This window comes from Maylandia zebra, linkage group LG9 (genome assembly GCF_041146795.1).
Source record: "Maylandia zebra isolate NMK-2024a linkage group LG9, Mzebra_GT3a, whole genome shotgun sequence".
Lineage (NCBI taxonomy): Eukaryota > Metazoa > Chordata > Actinopteri > Cichliformes > Cichlidae > Maylandia > Maylandia zebra.
Genome location: NC_135175.1, coordinates 22,262,079 through 22,280,747, shown reverse-complemented (window position 1 = coordinate 22,280,747; position 18,669 = coordinate 22,262,079). Strand labels below are relative to the sequence as shown.

Sequence of the window (18,669 nt, the reverse complement as noted above, 5' to 3'; positions counted from 1 at the left end):
GGGCTCCAATATGGGAGGTCAGACCACACTGATGACCACAAGGAAGGCAGTAATTCAAGGTCCTGAAGAACTGGCAGGATGCAAATGACCAGGCCATATGGCTTATATATGAGAACATACTGTTACTTTCTTAAAAATGTCTGCATGAGTGCACATATTCTGAACTGTCTTCCCCCTCTCTCATTTCACATCTTCAGGTGTGTATTCACATCCCCTCATGTAGCAGAGAGGATCATTACTAAAGAAAAGAAACCGCAGTATGCCATGGGATTCACCCACCTCCAGTGTACCGCAGACAGGAAATACCTGACGGAGCAAGATTACAAGGAAAATATAGTTGAATTTCGCAGCAAAAGATAATAATAATAATAAAAAAAACATTAAGTGGTATTGTATTTTTAAAACTAACACTGGGCTGCAGGTCTCGCAGCTTCTCCACCTCTCATAACTGTAGAACTCTGAAGGGCCAGTGCGGCTTAAATTCCCGAATTCCAGCCAGGCTTACAGGTCTTCAAACTTTGACAGCTGATGGTGGAATTTCAAAATCCCTTTGCACACATAGAAACTAGGCGTGTTTACAGTCAAGCATAAAATATCTAGGCACATAACATAAACACTGTGGGTAACATTGGAACCAGTTTCAGTGGAAACCATTGCCGTAATGATCCTAATATTGCCTTCAGATTTGCAGCGTCCAGTTGTCCAACACAAGGAACCATTCACCCTAACTAATACATTTTATTCTCTGGAGATGCCTGGATTTTGTCACTTAGGGTAAAACATGGGTGACAGGGTTGAATTAGAAACATTATGTTTACACAGGAGGTGCAGAGCAGCAGCAGAAAGAGAATGCCTTCAGGCAGAGTATGTAGTTGTGCTGAGTCTAATATACAATCCCTCTACTTGTGCATTTAAGAACAGAGAAAAGAAGACCTCACATCTTTGTTTTCTTCTTTGAGTAAAATGCAAGCTGGTATACAGCTCGTGCAGACAGCTGGGTTGGTTAAAATAGAAGTGAATTGTTTCTGTCAGATGCATGCCAAACATGGGATTAAAAAACAAAGTTGCAATGCTTTTTGTGTAGATGTACCTCTAGGGAAGAGCTATTCTAGTCTTTTGAACTCACTTTCTTTAACCACAATTTATGGTTACTATTACTCCAAAGTCTCAGAGATTGGACTTGAACAAGTCAAAGCAGCTTTTCATATTCAGAACCTACCTCCAGAGTTGAGGTAGCGTTTCCCAGTGCGGACTAAGGGGTACTTGTCAGCGAGCTGTTTATCTGGCCATACCAGTCCCTCTGCAGCAAATAGCACCTTGTGATTGGCCTGCTGAAACTTCCTGAGAATTTCTTCTGGTCCCCCAGCAAAGATAAGATCATAGCTAAAAGGGAGGAGTGAAGACGAAATGCAACAGATCATTTAACCTTTCAACTTCATCAACATCTTTTTATCTTACATCTGACACACCTGCTAGGCTTCTACTTGCCTGAGACTGATAAACATCTCAATGTAAACAGTAGACATTCTTCAGGTGGGAACACTTGTTTAGCCAAGCACTGTGGATTGCACTGCTAGGCATTTCAAAAAATGCTGTGATTTGTCAGCCACCAACACACAAAAGCACTTTAACTGTGCTGACGCATGCATGGCCTATACAGTTCTGCGCCAGACTGAGGGGAAAATGCCCACCTCATTACATAAGCCTCATGGTGACTTGTTTAAAAGTATGCTATTACCCAAAGGTCAGATGTTTTAGTATGTGGAAAATCGTAATATTTCTGGTGATTTTATTACTTGGAGGTGTGAAATCATAACAATAAAAGAGGCGATTCATTTTAGTGACACCATTCCCAAAATAATTGCTTAATAAATATTTTCTAATAGATGTGGCTGTGATGAAGCCACACTCGTCTGTACTTGTGGGGATTTGACATGAACTAAATCCCATTTTTTATAATAGCTCGAGTTGTGCAATGACAGTTTATCACCATGCCAAGCAAAGCAATTGCAAAGCAATTGTAACTATTCATGTAGTTTGCAAACCAAGAAAGGTGCAAAAGACAAATTTGTCCATTAAAACAATTGTCTTTTAGATTTCTTTCTCTGTATTTCTCGTATTTACCTAAACTTACTCAAATGTCTTTTCATGATGTTTAATTAACCATCACTGTAGTGAAATGCCAAATTGTTTTGCTACAATTCCAAACTTTGGTGTTATTGAACACTGTGTAATAATAACTAGTGAATATTAACTGCTGGTACCAAGAATTGTTTTAGGTTGCTAGACTCATCAACACAAACTAGCAGGCGAATGTAACCAGTATCTAACATAGCTTAAACAAGGTGCTGGAAATATTCCTTAGAGATTTTGGTCCATATTCACGTGATACCTAAATATCCACGATGTAAATATCCCATTTCGAAGGTGCTCTATTGTTACCTACTTACCATGAAGTAAGTAGAAAATTTGTCAATAACATTGTCATGATTTGAGCTTTGTGACATGGTGTGTTGCCATCAGAAAATGGGTTCACTCAGTTACAATACTCAGGTTGGCTGTGGCATTTAAATCATGCTCCATTGGTGCTAAAGAGGCCAAGGTATGTCAAGAAAATATTCTGTGCCCCATTACTGCACCAACATCCTGAACCATTGGTAAAAGGGATGTTATTTACACCCAATTCGGACTCTAGTATAATAATAATGGACTGGATTTATATAGTGCTTTTCAAGGCACCCAAAGCGCTTTACAATACCACTATTCATTCACTCTCACATTCACACACTGGTGGAGGCAAGCTACGGTTGTAGCCACAGCTGCCCTGGGGTAGACTGACAGAAGCAAGACTGCCATATCGCGCCATCGGCCCCTCTGGCCAACACCAGTAGGCAGTAGGGTAAAGTGTCTTGCCCAAGGACACAACGACCAGGACAGAGAGCCCGGGGATCAAACCGGCGACCTTCCGGTTACAGATGCGCTTCCCAACCCCCTGAGCCACGATTATTATCTGAATGTTGCACCAGAAATCAAGATATCAAGCATGTAATTAATTTGTTTTCCAAATTTGTTGAACCATTGCAAATTGTGGCCTCACTGGGTGACACCCAGTGTGGTCTTCTGCAGCTGTTGTCCAAATGCTTCAAGGTTCAGCATTATGCGCATTCAGAGAAGCTATCTTGCACATCTTGGTTGTTACCAGTGATCATTTCGAGGTTCTGTTGACTCTTCTGATCTCTGGCATTAACAAGGCATTTTCATTCAGAGAACTGCTACTCACTGGATATTTTCTCTTTCTCTGACCTCTATTTTGGACCTTTGTATGACCCAGACATGGTTGTGTGGGAAAATCCCATTAGATCAGCAGTTTCTAAAATACACCAGCCTGTCTGGCACCAACAACCTTGCCACGTTTAAAGTCACCTTTCTTTCCCATTCTGATGCTCACTTTAAACGTCAGCACATTGTTGTAACCATGTCTGCATTCCTAAATGCACTGAGTTGCAGCCATGTGATTGGCTGATTTGATATTTGTGCTAATGAGCAGCTGAACAATAATAAAGTACCCAGTAAAAAGTACATCTGGACATAGTTATGCAGCAATTACAGAAAACGTGTTATTCTCCTGTCTTATGAATTTAAAAATGGAAAAACCATTCCGTCCTGTCTTTACAAAGGTGTGAGAAAACACATTTATCAATTTATATTGTGCAACGTGAAACACTGAAGTGATTACTTCTATCTATGCATGTCTTTTTTTAAATGCATGTAGGCGTTTTGATTTTGAAAATTCAGCACATTTTTTAAAACGCACAAAAACACAGTGAATTACAGTTTAATGACTAAATTCATCAGAAGACAAAATATAGGCCTGTGATTGTAGCGAAGGCAGAAACTGTCAAAAAACCCGAGGTGGTCTAGCAGGATTATAGATGTTAAATTACATTTAACTGGCTCCTAATCCTCTGAAATGCAGAGGCAGTTGAATATACTACAATCACTTCCTCTAAAAGGAAAAAAAATACATTCCAATTACCTGTTTCAAGGGTGTGACAGCTCTGCACAGTAATTATGGTGAACATTATTCATGTCACATGGTATGGCAAGTATCATCGTCTGTTGCTCTATTTAAGGAAACGTGGCATGCAAAGCTCTTATTATTCTTAACCACTCACATTTACTCAGTGAAACTTTCCATTTGACTGCAAAACTCATAATTCACCTACCTGCATGGGAGAATTATTCTCCTCATGTATTTGGTATTGCTCTATAATAATGCCTTTACAAGAAGAAGTGGAGCACACGTAAATATGCAGAAACACCTCTCACTCAGGAAATAAGGCTTTCAAAGCAATTATTATGCTCTGTGATTGTGAAAATTAGTTACAATATCTCATTTATAGCTCTACGTAGCAATTAAAGGTGTTTTGCATCTCTTTTTTATACTGAAACAGAAAACATAAATCAGATCAAAGCTGATGGTTAAACAGAAGCTGAGCAACAACAAAAAACTGAAATAACAAAGATATAGTGTAAGGAAGCAAAAGCACATGATCAAATAACTTATTCTTTTTTTTAAATTTATTATATTTATTGACTGTAAATATAATAAGAATAAAGGCTTTTGCTCGTCTGCACATCTGTCTCACAAATGTCTATTGGGAATATTCTGCATATCTTACATCTGTCAAGGCTTAGATTAAAATAAATTTAGCCAATCAGACATATTTTTTATATATTTTCCCATGTAATTAAATGTGTTTATTTAACAGAAAATGAATCTGAATATTAAAGAAAAGTTCAGAAAAAAACAGAACGTACCTATCCACAGAGAGGACAACAAGATCCTCCTGATCAGCCAGAGCCTCCATGGCATTCTTCAGTAGTCTGACTTTTTGCCCTCCACCAATAGAACGACCCACATCGCCGCCCTTCCATACCTCTCCCATTCCCAACACCTAAAACATAACACAGAATGAGTCCCAAAACCCTCTCGACACCAAAACTGGCCTTGCAGCCCTGCCTTGTCTGTCAGTTTTATTTTGTATAGTTTTCAAAAAAACACAACTCTAAAATGCACAGTCAGATTGGTTACTTGATTAATGATAAAATAATTCAAATTCTTTAAAGCTGATGGGTTAATATTGCTCAGTTGAAGAGCTTATTACGCTGTGTTCAGTCTACACAACTGCTACAAGATATCAGCCCGCTTATGGCTCGATTTGGAGGACACAGGGAATCATTGTCTGATGGGAATGAAAATGGGAGCGTTGCAAGACAGCTGATGTTTTAATCTTACATAGTGTTTGTGATGAGAACCAGCGCTGCATCCGGAGCATGCAAGCCTTAAAATGCCCCAGTAGACAAAAAAGCATGTTAAGAGTTTTCTGGATTCTTAAGTGGCAGCTCCATCACTTTTGTGAAGTTGATCAGTATGACTAAAGCCTCTGAGAGTTTTTTTTTCTTCCCTGCTGTGTACAACTGTAAACTGTCTGGTTGCATTCCTTTCCCAGAAACATCCATCTAGCCCTCCTTCTTGATAACAACATGTGCAAAACTGATCCGGGAGCCATGTTTACTCTGCAGCCTGATCCCGTACAACGCAAGTGTGATACTATAATACTATAATAGCCAAAGCTAGCATAATAACCATCAGTAACAGGTAAAACTCCTGAGATACAATTACATTTTCTGGATATTCTTTTTTTACTAATCTTTTTTATGAGCTTTCTGTACAGAAGTTATTGTATGCATTTTGCAGAAACAATATAAGCAAACACATAATAAGAAACAATACACAAGAAGAACTTAACTTAGTTCAAACCACTAAAATGGATTGTCTTGGCCCAAAAGGCTTACAAAGTATCTTGAAAATGTCTGCCTGGAGAACAAAAACAAACTGGTGCAGCACAATTACACGCATAAGAATACAAATGAGGGCAGAGCATGAACTGAACCCTGAGCAAGAAAAAAAAAGAAGGAAAAAGCGTTTTTTAACAATTGTTTCAACCACAGAGGGGAATTCTGGATCCAGATTAAACGCTATCCATGAATGTTTTTGCAGCTTGCTCCACTCCATTGTTTCCTTTAATAAGTGCAATCAATCCAGGGAAGTTTGTGTTAAAACATTTTGCTGCTGTGTGTGTCAGTGCAGTGCCCTTAACTCTGGATTTGTGAATATGCAGTCATTTCAAAATTTAAAAAGAAAGTTTTACCTTCACAGTGTAGTTAAAATAGTCAGCAGACCTCATGAAGCGGAGGAAACCATCTGTTTCCTCAGTTGCAACAGTTAAGACGAGCAATTTCTCTGAAAAAGAGGAAAAAAAGAACGTTAAATATTCCTTATTTTGACCTTAAGTCATCAAATGCTTTCTTTCCTGTGAAATTACAGGGATGCAGGGATATACTCTTGCAGAAGACATATTAGGTTGCAAAATTTTTGGCTTTCATTGAAGGATATCCACAAAAATGTGTATATTTTTCTAAGCTTAAATATATGCATTGAGATTCCCACTTCTTTGTGGACCATGATCGTTGTAAACCTCAAACCTATGTCAACATACTGGTAACTATTTGGTTAAGCAAACCTATGTCTCAAATTAGGAGGGACTACTGTAGTTTTAGTTTGATCCCAAAACGGAAGTGTATTTTCAAAGACAGACAAAATAATTTCTTCCTTTTTGGGATAGAAGAACTCCCACAAACCTCCAGGATATTTCTAGTGGCCTTGAGTGCTGAAAACTGAGGTCTGAAGAAGGGTTAACCAAATGCAAATTTTCACAGTAGTGTGTCTGGATTCCTCAAAAGCTCAACTCACTGAGCTAGTTTTCACTTGTTCTGTCATGTTTTGTAAAACGAGGTGTGTGTGTGTGTGTGTGTGTGTGTGTGTGTGTTGGGGGGGGGGGACCACACATCTTTAAATCTTTTTCATGAAATGCTATTACAACATAAAGGGGGGAAACTAATTAATTCCTAGCTTACATTTTAAAATGTGCTGTTCTGTGCTAGCCATCAGACAAGCTAACAAAAAAGTTAATGATGCTTTTATGTGGTTTTAAATGACTATTTGAGAACTATTCCTGCTATTCAAATATGGAAACCAGACTATCCTCTGTTTAATATACAGCACAAAGTTCCATTAAACCCCTGTAAAATATTTATTGGACATTGGCAAGTGGAATTGGGAGTGGGAAAGAGTAGATATCTGGGACTTATAAACGCTTCCACAGGACCTAACTCAAAAATGCAGCCTGCCCGAGAACATAGTTAAAGAGCTTCCATTTCTCCTTTGGAGTGCAAAGTTTAACACGATTATCATCACTGATCTTTTTCTTGTCTTTTTGACTGCAATGCAAACCTCACTAGACGTATAAAGAGTTAAATTATTAGACAGTTCAAAAAGGACATCACGTTTTCATCTTGAGAGACCTGTTAATCTTGGCCAAATAAATCTTACATGGCTGTCCTTTGATGTGGATCTAAAAAAAAAGCTGATACAAGTTAAATGGATACATTTGTTGCTTCAGTTTTATTTCATATAATTTAAATGCAGTTTATGAAACCCTAGTTTTTAAAATGTAATGTTTGTTCAATGTTAAGATACAGAGACCTTAGTTCCTGTTCCATCCCTTGCCCCATACAATGAACAGTTGGAGGAGCATGGGCTTTTTAAAACATTTGAACAACTACCCTGAAAACAGAAGATTTGTCTGCAAACAAGTGATAGTGTAACTTAAAAAATGTGAAACAAAGGTAAAACAGAGACCCTTTGCTCTTGAAACTTGTTGGCTGCAGCAGTATGGCACAGCTTTTACTCTGAAGGCAAACAGTCTTATTTGCATTTGTGTTGCACTTTTCACATTTTCACTACCATTTTATTAGTAGTTAGCGAGTGTTTGCAGGCAAGTCTGTGTCTTCTAAGCAAACTGTGGATGACTGCAACACTACCACAGACGTCCATGAGACCAGTTTCACCTAGCGAGACAGCAGCATTCGGCAATCAATCACTGACTGATCAGTAAATAAACCTTTTTCCCGAGTAACCAGTAGTTACCAGGGGCCACAGACCAGTATCTAAGTCTGAGTGACCAATTGGAGTTTTAGCAACTGATTTTTTAGTGACAGCCATCAACCTCCAGCGACCCCTCGCCAACTAGTTGGGGTGTACACATGCTTCCCTAGTGACTGGAGGTTGCTAGGGAGACACCAACCATTCTCTAGGCCTGTTTAACTGGGGACGAACTGACACAGACATACTAACAGCTATCTACTACTTCTCACTATGTGAACAAAAAACACAAACAACTGAATATATGTAAACAAACCTCCGAAACTAGTGTAAAATTAAACATGCTGTCAAGTAGAGCTGGGCGATAGAACGATAATGATATGTATTGCGAAATAACTTTTTCTCAATTGAAAAGTTAAACTATTGCGATAGGCCTCATCTCTCTTGTCCTCTTAAAAAAAAAAAAGAACAGCCAATCAAAATTAACTAGCGCAGAGCCGAACCAATCACAGCCGCAGCATCACGTCACGTGACTTGTTACGTACAGCACAAGTGCCAAGCCGCACATGTGTATTTGTTTGGGAAGCAGCCAGCCGCCGTGCCACCTGGTAATGGAGGAAATGAGTGTGCCGACTAGAGAAAAGTCAACCGAGAGCGTGACCAAAGGTGACCGAAGAGAAAACAGATGATGGTTCCAATGCCGGAGAGATTGTCGAACGGAAGAGCCACAGAAGTTCCGTAGTGTGAAGGTATTTCGGCTATTTCAAGTCTGACAAAAAACAGAGTAAATTGTGCCGAAAGCAAGTCTGGAAATACAATAAACCGGTGCATGCTCAATCTCTGACTGGAAGCGCTGATTCGTCATTCGGCTTTTGTCAGACTAAAGTAACTGTTAAAACTGTTTGAAAAGCTAAGCTATACAACAAGGAGAGATTGAGAATTTCCTTTTAGTTCTCAGTTTATTTGATATTGACAAAAGTTAGTCAGTTTTGTCTGTTCTTCTGTAAAACAAACTCAGATTTATTTTTAGAATTAATATTTTGTTTCTAAGTGGAATTGACAATTTAGTAGTCTGTTTCGTTTGTTCTATTTTGAAACTTAAACGCTTTAGCGGCTGCCCTTTGTGTAGTTTGCAATATTTGCCTTTATTTATCTGAAAAAGTCTCATGTTCCTTAAGTACATCTACCCTGTTGAACTTATTATGGGAAATAAATATTTAAATAAAAACAAGCTGCTGATTATTTCACATTTTACTTGTGAGCAACGGCACATTTAAAGCTTACAAATATAGTTATTTGGCTTATATTGTGATATATATCGTTATCGCCTGAAATGAAAAAAACATATCGTGATATGAAAAAATCTTATATCGCCCAGCTCTACTGTCAAGTAAGGAACTAGTTCACATGGTAGGTCCTGTTCTAGAGCTGTATTTGTCCAGAAACCTCATTGCAACTCTTTTCCATCCCTTTACTGTCAGTGTGACTTAGCTTAGACTTAGCTCTCATTTCTATCTAGTCTGTGGCTCCGTCATCACAGCCATTCCAGTATTAGTGTGACGTAAAAGTCCTGATCGAAAGTGGAAATAATGCCCTGTCTTGCTTTTTCCAAACAGTTCCAAATGCTATGTCACCCAACAAAACCTAGAAACATTTAAAAGAAAGAGTTTCACCTCAATCACTGTAAAGAGGCAAGGGATGACTATTCTGAACCACAGGTGTTCCCTGTTCTTGTTCTTGGCTTGAAGTAAGAAGATGTTGGAGCACAGTGCTGCCAGGGGATGATGTTTCCAGCAGCTGAGAAACACATTTCTCATACCGCTCTATAAAACAGGTTATTTAAACGGTTGCAGGAAAGGCTTCTATTTTGCCCATTTCCCTAAACCTGGCTGACCTGTGAGACACAGAGGCAAAGCTGATGTCTCACAGGTCAGCCAGGTTAGGTATGGGGATAAACGAACAGACTTTCAGACTGTGTACCTTGGAAGCTAGCCATAGTGTTGCAGACAGAAAAGGCGCACACAAATATGTCTTGGAAAAATTCCGAAACCTCCATGAAAGGTCTCTTTTACTTGTGGGCTGTGATTACAGCCAGGGGAAATGTTTAGTATTTCTTTTTGAAATTAACTCCATTTGTTTTTTCTGCACACACATAAACTCAAGACTTCAAGTAGGTTTGTTTGTATTTCTACGATGAAAGATAACAGGGTGCTGCATATTGTGATATCTGCACGGTGACATCTATTTTCACTTCGAAGAGCTGTGCTTCAGTACAGTATATACTCTGAGAAAAAAAGGAAAAGAAAAACAGTGACTTTCCTGTTATGTCAGTGAGACATTTCCCATGAGGAAGAAACGCACTGACAGCTAACACCAATTACTCCTCTGTGACTCTGGCGTGACCTTTCGGAACCACATACTTCACCCCTGTCATAAACATGGAGACCACATGAGTGCATCCCAACAAGCAAGCTCCCACTTAAGTATAGCCTGGAAATGCAAACCACCTTTGATTTAAAAGAAATGAGACATACACTTTTATTTCCTACATTCCAAGTGTTTCTTTTTTTTTCAAACATTTATGGCAATCCCCTAGGAGTTTCAGTGCCCTCATGTGAACTGTTGATGTTAACTTTGCTTAGAAATTTGTGAAACTGTCTTCAAATGCAAGCCAAAGTTCCATCAGAAAACTGATGGGCCAAGCCAATTTGTCAGGGAACGTTTGATGGAGGCTATTGCTGCTTCAGGAGTCTCAACAAGTTACTAATTCAAGGGTTCACATTTCCAGTCAGCATTTTGGGTAATTATATAATGTGCTCAACAGAAACATTAAAAGTAAAGCCATTCATGTGTTCCTAGTTTAACTAGCATGTGGTCTGCTATTGTGACAAAGATTAAAACCAGACCACATTTTGCTACCAATTAATGCAGAAATCCAGGTAAATCTGCCTATTTATTTTACATTTAGAGGACTTGTTCACTCTTCATTATTTAATGGAGCAACAGCACTGTCATATTAGATTAGTGCAAGCTTCTAGGATAGGGCTCCATGAAATTATAACAGACTATTAAATTAAAACAGATTATAACAGTGAAAAGAAATAGTTAAATTATTCATCTAATCTAGCTATACCATCTCACTTGTTTCCCCCAAATATTACATTTTCTTTTAGAAATAAATATCCTTTTATGCAACATTCATAACCTATATTATTCATGTTTAATATAATAATGATAGCTACTATAGGCTTGGTTTAGACCAGGGGTAGGCAACTCCAGGCCTCGAGTGCTGGTGTCCTGCAGGTTTTAGATGTGTCCTTGATTCAACACAGCTGATTTAAATGTCAAATGGCCTCCTCAACATGTCCTGAAGTCCTCCAGAGGCCTGGGAATGAACTATGATCCAGGTGTGTTGACCCAGGGTGATATCTAAAACCTGCAGGACACTGGCACTCGAGGCCTGGAGTTCCCTACCCCTGGTTTAGACCAACTAAATAACTGGGTGATGAGCTAGCGCAGGGGTGTCCAACTCCAGGCCTCAAGAGCTGGTGTCCTGCAGGTTTTAGATATCACCCTGGGTCAACACACCTGAATCAAATGATTACTTCATTATCAGGCCTCTGGAGAACTTCAAGACATGTTGAGGAGGTCATTTGGCATTTGGATCAAGGACACATCTAAAACCTGCAGGACACCGGCCCTCGAGGCCTGGAGTTGGACACCCCTGAGCTAGGGTGTTAATAGAAGACGCACTTCCTTCATTATTTGACTTAATCCGAGGGACTTTTTCAGGGTAATAGAAATACACATCTTCCTTTGTTTTTTTTGTCTAACACTAATTTTGAAACTTAGGGCAACTGACCAGCAGTCCTTTGATGTGTTTTTATGCAAACACCATAATCACACCCATAATGAAGCATAATTGAGCAGCAGATGGTAACACTTATAAAGGAGGTTTTCATACAGCTGTGATTTTAGAGTTTTAGTGTCTAGTCAGGGTAAACACAGCGTGTTCTCTTGTCAGTAGTGTATGAACAGCCCACAGGAGGAGAGGAATGTAGCTCATACAGTGCTGCTGAAACTCTTCTCCAAAAAAGGCATGGACGCCAAGTGGTCTTTCCTTTGCACTTTTCCTCTGCACCACATGGGGCTCAGCCGTCTAGGTAAACTTTCACACTTGGATGAGCAAAAGTTCTGACTCACTGGCTGGGGCTAGGCTTAAGTAAGCATTTCTTGCAGAAAGGAAAGGGGTATCGTGGGAATGTGCCCTGGCCTGCACATAAGGATAACAGGATTCTTTTTGATGAGATGGTCCTGGCCAGTGAACACAAGCCTTAGTTCTATTTTGGTCAAGTAAGTAAAGATACTTCGCAAATATTGCAGTCAATGACCTACACTTATTTTATCTGCATTTACTGGCTTGAGGACGCTGTTCATGTCAACGAGAAACAATCGGCCTCATTCACAGTCTGCTGGAATTGGTCCATATTAACCAGAGCATGATGGCAAGAACAAGAGACCTACTGAGCTAGAAAGGGAATTCTTATAACCTCATCCAGAGGTCATTTAGATTTTCATGCAAGGATTTCATAGTGAACTTTCAGATATTCTTGCAGAAACTCCTGAAAAGCCAGTCTGTGATGTAAATTTAAATTTAATTAAGGTTTGTGTTGACTTCCTGCATTTCTGAGTATATGGAACATGTTAAGAAACTGAGTATAATGGATTTCTAAAGATTCCTCTTAATGTATGGCTTTGCTCCTCGTGCATAACCAGAACCTTAACGCTGATTTATACTAGCACTTTGTATAGCTGAAACCCTTCATTGTGTTACTTAAAGTAACAAGTCCTTCACATACAATTATCTCTCTTTTAAAGGTAATGCTGCTGAAAATATAACTATATAAAAGAAAAGTACAATGGAGAATCATTTGGCTGGCCAAAGCACATTTTTCCTAAGGCAAGTTGGAGAAGCAAGGTTGGTTTAGCAACAAAATATAACAACACTGTTTTAAGGACCCAACCAAGTTTTAACATAGAAGACTACTTTTGGCATGCTTCAAAAATGTCCTGAGACATGCTTGGAGGAAGCTTTGTTTTGAGTGCATGAAGGAAGATTAGCTCCAGAGGCCATACTGGTGCTGGGAAGTGACGAAGCTATGCCAGGTGTTCTTGGCGTTAATCATTGCAAACAGTGCTTATCTTTGTCTACCATGACATTCCTCAGCGTTATTAAGAATTTTCAGATAGAAGATAACGAGGTTGTTGTATTTTCTTGTGTCCTGCAAAGCTAACTCCAACCCTGGAAGAATGTATACTTCAGCTTCTGATGAATGAATATTTCATCACTTGTATCAGTTGCCAAAGTTACCGAAATTATTCAAATTCAGCCATCACAAGAATCTGCAATCAGCCAGCATCCCAGCTGAGATACCGGGCCGCAGCTGGAATGAGAAAGGTGTTGATCTGAATATCAATGCAAACTTGGTTATTTAACTCACCCACATTATTAACAATGCCACACAGCGTTAGTCAGTCTCCTTCAGAAGGCTAGTAAATTTGGTTTAACACATTGAAGGGACAGAGGACTTGAAGAAAAAGCTCAAACCCAATCTTGACTGGACATTTCAAAACCTTTGTTTAAAATGTGAGAGAGTAGGGTATTTCTGAAGCTTTATGACTTGTGTATATTGATACTGATAACTTGGCACTGATAAAAATTAGAAAATGATGACCATATGAATGTGTACAATATAAGAAGAATACATGTACACAAAAATGAATGAACTCTTAAACTGTTAATCCCTGACATTTACATCCCTTCATCTCTAAGTTTTCAGATACACATAAAGCATACTACCCAGCCCACAGCTATTTTGTAAGGCTTTTTCCAGCTTTGGAAGATTTAGAATTTTAATGTGACCACAAAGAGGCTTACGCACAGAAGTTTTACTTTTCATGCATTAAACCTGGAGCTTGCAGACACGAGGACCTGTGTGTAGCCTTGGGATAGGCAAGGCATTAGTAAACCTTTTTGCTTACAGAATTGATGAAACAAGTCTTGTTTTTGTTGTCTACAACTAAAATAAAGAGTTTATTTTTTAGTGACTACCAGAGTCACCATAACTGATAAAACACACTATTTCCATAACACAAGAGCCACGGAGGGCATCCACAGAAACGGCTGTGTTTTCAATTACACATTTCAAACCACAGGCACTTCAGGCGTAGGATGTGGCATGATGTCACCAACAGTGGGCCAGGAAACAATTTTCGTAGTCTCGTCACACATCATTTTGAATCAGGAATAGCTCATTACCTTTCCTTACACAAACAAATAAAAACTAGAAAAAAAGCTAATCTGTCATTTAGGTTTTGTCATGCTGTGACAGTATGGACAGTAATTTTCTCTTCTGCCAAAAAGCTGGTTATACTATAGACTTTCAGTAATGAAAGGAACACATAGTCCAGTTCAACATTATGCACTCGCAGGTTAAGCACTCAATCAATATGCTAATGTATTCTGTGCTGAATTGCTGTATAAGGAATAACAAACACACCTTAGGTCTCAATCACATTAGAGTAGAAATTGAATGTCAGCCTTTGTGCAACCAGGACAAATGTGTAAGTGATTGGGCTGATTTTCAGTTTTTTTTTTAATTTTTTGCTGTTTTAGACTGATTACAACCAGCTGGTTGTCCAGAGGTTGAGCATGCAAAATCCTCAACCTCTGCAAGCTCAGTGCAAGGCAATCTGTCTTGGTCCAACTCGGACTCACTCAATCACTCAATCAGATTGCGGAAGGCCTCCAATTAATCGCCATATGTCAAAATAAAGCTGTTAACAGGACTGTATATGTGTGTTAGACTAATGTCTTACTGTTGCAACGTGTTAGGTTTAGTGTTAAATTAACATGCACAATTCTCAGTCTGACAATTTGTTTGAGACACTCACAGCCAACACAACAATGCAAACATGCCAGGATTACATCCCATCTCCACTTGAGTAGTTGTGCCATTTAACTTCAGTATTTTAATAAGACATACCGTAATGTTAAAATGCAACAGTATAAAATGCTTTTAGTTTAAAAAAATAATTAACATAACACTGCAGTAGATTCCTAAGAAAATACTTGCTTTGATTTCAGATTTTCTCCTACTTTCCTGGATAGTAGTTTTTACAGTGATTGAGTCTTTCTTTTTACCCAAATCTGTAAATATCTGACCTGAGAAGGAGGGGTCGCCAGCAGAACTTCAAACTTTTAAGAGTTAAGAAACATGTGAAAATTAATCTGTAATGTGTTTTCCAGCATTATGGACCACAAGTTCTAAGTACTCTAAATGTTTCAATAAATAATAGTCATCTTGGCGATTTTTTTCAATGAGGAGTGTCGGCCCATCATGCCTCCAGCATCATCAGTGGCAAAGCCAATGAACTGTGCTTGAAATATTTCTTCAGAGATGCCCTCATAGCAAGGTTTTCTAACAGTGCATAAATTCAATTAGTTGTACGTACTGCAGAAAAACCAAAAGATGTGAACATTTAGTTTTCTGGCAACGTAACAGTGACTTCATTACCAATGATGGCTCAGGATTTGATGGGCAAATAATATTTTATGTTCTTCTACACATATATATATCAGCGGTTACACATAGATTTCAGGTTTGCATAGAGGAATAATTTGTAATAAACCAACAACACAGAGTCCCAAGTAATTTCTAACAGAAGAATTCACCCTTATATCATAATTATATTGATTCTCTCCTCTCATTTGTCAGAACTGTCACACAGTTTTCAGAGAGAAAAACGGACATTAAATTTGCTTCTTTTGCTGCACCTGGAAAGGGAATGAAATGATTTGTTTAAGGCAAACAATGAGCGGGTCCCTAAGAGCATGGGTTGGCTTCTTCTCAGCTATGAAATTTATTTTAACAAGAATCAATGATTACTCATATAAACTGAATCACTGCCTCATTAAATAGCACAAACATGGCTTTACTTTTGATTTTTTCTTTTTTAAAATTGGTTTTGTTGTGTATCAATTACTTAAACCAACATTATAATCAACTACAAAAGGCACTTGATGAGCACATCCTTCACCCGGACTAATGACTTATCCTGCAGTTTTATGAAGTACAAATCAAAACTTAATGTACTGTCTCATTGTTCATGTTACACCTTGATCTTTTCAGTTTTGTTTAATTTTGCAGAACAGCAGGAATGCACATGAGCATGTCTCTGACTTTGTAGCATAAATAAATAATAACTAAAAAAGTTTTGTTGTTTTTCTCTCTACTATAAATGCATTAATGACTTTCAGAGGCAAAGTCTGCAAACTGGCCCCAATGTCTAACTTGTTGGCAAGTGAAGGTAAATTTTCCAGCCTCAGTATTTTTGACATTCTGGCCAATATTACTACAATCTAAATGAGTCCTGAAATTTTGACGAATATGCAGGAGTCTGAAAAGTACTGCCTTTTCAGTCTTTTCAGCTGCATCAATATAAGGTTCAGCCAGCATGTCTTTTGTCAAAGATCAACAGCTGCTTGATTCCCAGAAAGCCATTTAAAATGACTTAAAATAATTGATTATTTGTACAATAGGGAGTGTTTTGACATTTTTAAAGTGTCATTGACTTTCAGTTCTCCTTGAGAACTGTGCTTCTTGCAGTTTTCATGTATCTATACATTTACAAGTTAACATAAAATCCCTGGGAAACAGCAGAGAGAAAACAAGGCAATGCAAAAAAGCAGACAACACAACACATATTTGGCATAAAGAAGGCACGAAACCAACCTTGTGGTGACATAGTGACAACGTTCTAAGGCATGATTACAACCTTGGCTTGGCAACAAGGTTTGTTAAGTTTGTTAGACTGGAATTACAGGCAATAGAGAGCGCTATTATACAGTATATAAGGCATGGACAACCTTAGGTGGGGTTTCCTTTTCTTCTCTATAAAATGCTGCCTGTTGACACGTCAATGATGTCTGGGAAAAGGCTGAGAGATGCATTATCCATGGAATAGGGGGACAGAGTACAAGCCATGAGAAATAGCCTTTAACCTAGCCAGCATTTACTATTAAACTTCAGGCATTGCGTCATATTAAATGATACTAGTTCTGATAGGATGCCTGTCAGAGGTTAACAGTGAGCTGGTTATTTTAAACTATGTGTTGCAGCAAACTATTCAAACTTGGATTAGCAAGACCTGCATATTGAATCCAATGCTCCGTCCGAAGTTCACACAGTCATTCAGACATAAGTGAAAGGCTTCTTTCAGACTGCTGGACAGTGGGGGTCTACGCAGCCCCAATTTTTGTAACTTTCCAAAACGGACAAACCAAACAGCCATGTCCGTTGTTCACCATGAGTGGCCAGGTGCACACTGGTGAGAAATGGGCAGAGCTGTAAATTCCTCCTCTTCTACTGAACCCTTTTCAGTGCTAAATCACACCGTTTGCATCTTGTGCTACAACCAGTGTTTAACGAACACCTAGGGACTTAGGGTCCTTTCATTGGTGCCTTATTAGCTACCATTTCTACTTTTACTTAAACAGTGGTGACACCTTGTTCTTTCATAGCAGCATGTGATTTGAAGTTGTTCTAATGAAACATATTTATGTCCACCTGGCAAACACACAACTACCAAGGTGTTTCTCTGGAAATGTTGCCTTTCTGCAAAATACTCATCGAGTTGATGCCAAAAGAAAGTCTTGCAATCATCCACTACCATGTACTGAATCTTTAACGTAGAACTACCCAAAACTAAAACAGCTTTGAATTCCCTCCTAGTTCTTTTCATTTAATCACTTTAGTAAGCACCACCTTTATATACAATGTGTAAAATGAAATGTCCAGTGCTCTCATTTTAAATGACTTTATATGTAGAGTTTACAGTTTACGGGTTCAATTTTAATATTAGTCATGGTTTTTGAAAGTTTGCTCTCTGTCACAAATTTAGCCAACATATTGCATCAGTTTAGTGATCGAAGGCTTTCACAATAAAACATTATATCCCTCGTAAAGTTAATGTGGCTACTGTGTGGAAGGCGCTTGGTTAGTCCAGAGCAGATGACAAAACAAGCCTGTAGAGACTGAAAGCAGCTGTTGTGTCCTGATAGTCAGATCTCCCAGCTTTTCAAATGATCCCAGATGCATCATTTGAAAAGAATCAGATTTCCAGATTTAACTAAAACACAAGCCACAACATCTGCTTATGTTGTCTATAGGTTTTACAAGGTGCTCTGTGACTATGGAAGAAGTCATGCTAAACGGGAATAATATGAGGGTAATTTAGAGCAGTTTAACGACAGCTACGTGTTAGCAGAGGGTGGATTTCCCCCTCCCAAAGTCAATAAAAATGTGACACGATTTGCTTCAAGGAGCTTAGCCCTTTACATCAGAATAAAGCCTGTCTCAAGATCTGAGCAGTGTTTGGCTCTGTTCCATAAACCTTAAATTATAACACGTTTACAGGCGTTTCTCTGTATCTCAATCACACAATTGCTTGTTTTCTGTATAATAAATAAATTAATAAATAAAATGATATACTCGGGGATTTCACTAGGATCTAGGTTGAGTCAATAACGATTTGAATGTTTAGTCTTAATGCAGAGTAAGGGGAAACTAGTGAAATCATCAAAGACTCGCCCGCAATTG

The 18,669-nt window shown here is 38.6% G+C and overlaps 1 protein-coding gene across 2 annotated transcripts in view; it reads right to left on the bottom strand.

Moving 5' to 3' along the window:
- Positions 1 to 18,669, bottom strand: part of plod2 (procollagen-lysine, 2-oxoglutarate 5-dioxygenase 2) — a 35,878-nt gene that overhangs the window by 16,364 nt on the left and 845 nt on the right. For both annotated transcript variants that reach the window (XM_004546782.4, XM_004546783.5), the window contains exons 2-4: positions 6,216 to 6,307; positions 4,822 to 4,958; positions 1,220 to 1,383 (exon numbers count right to left, since the gene is read on the bottom strand). In XM_004546782.4, coding sequence (XP_004546839.1) covers positions 1,220 to 1,383; positions 4,822 to 4,958; positions 6,216 to 6,307 — 393 coding nt within the window. The remainder of the gene's footprint in view (positions 1 to 1,219; positions 1,384 to 4,821; positions 4,959 to 6,215; positions 6,308 to 18,669) is intronic.